The 531-nt window shown below is 46.3% G+C and overlaps 2 protein-coding genes across 2 annotated transcripts in view; both read right to left on the reverse strand.

Annotated features, from left to right (window-relative positions):
- The window catches only part of DIAPH2 (diaphanous related formin 2), a gene marked incomplete at its 5' end in the record, with an annotated part of 1076033 nt that overhangs the window by 824644 nt on the left and 250858 nt on the right, over window positions 1-531 (reverse strand).
- The window catches only part of RPA4 (replication protein A4), a 2275-nt gene continuing 1894 nt past the window's right edge, over window positions 151-531 (reverse strand). The window contains 2 exon segments of the mRNA XM_027767728.1: window positions 151-389; window positions 392-531. The exon segment at window positions 392-531 is cut by the window's right edge and continues 366 nt beyond it. Coding sequence (XP_027623529.1) covers window positions 151-389; window positions 392-531 — 379 coding nt within the window.

Below are 531 nucleotides of genomic sequence, written 5' to 3' on the forward strand. Positions count from 1 at the left end.
AGTTCAAAGCAGTTGGAAAAGTAACAAGTTGCCAAAAGGTGCTAGTTGAGACCTTTTGTTGAAAAATTCTACTTTCTAAAAGTCAACAGGTCAAAATTACCCAGAGCTGGAGACAAGGGGCTTTGGAAAAATGAAACATGTTTTCATGCCTCAATCAGCAGATTTAAAATGCTACTGAACCACAGTGGGGTAAATGTGGCCCTTGGTGGTCAGATAATCAATGGCTTGCTTGATAGTCTTGGTGCTCAGGCCACAGAGCTCAGCTTGGAGCTTAAAGAGGTTCTTCCCTTCCTGACAACGGCACTCTTGAATCCACCACAACACCTCCTTGCTTATGTGGTTGAGGCAACTCTCATGATCCTCGGTGACTTCGATTTCAGACTGGGCTCAGGAGCACTTTCTCCAGCAGTGACTCCACAGGCTTTCCTCCACATCATGTGGGCATTGACCATTCCCAGAATATGTGTGGTAAGCTCGTTCATTTCCTCCAGGAGGCAGATGGTCAAGACCTCAAGACTCCTGGTTCCTGCT

This window comes from Tupaia chinensis, unplaced genomic scaffold (genome assembly GCF_000334495.1).
Source record: "Tupaia chinensis unplaced genomic scaffold, TupChi_1.0 Scaffold144482_1, whole genome shotgun sequence".
Lineage (NCBI taxonomy): Eukaryota > Metazoa > Chordata > Mammalia > Scandentia > Tupaiidae > Tupaia > Tupaia belangeri.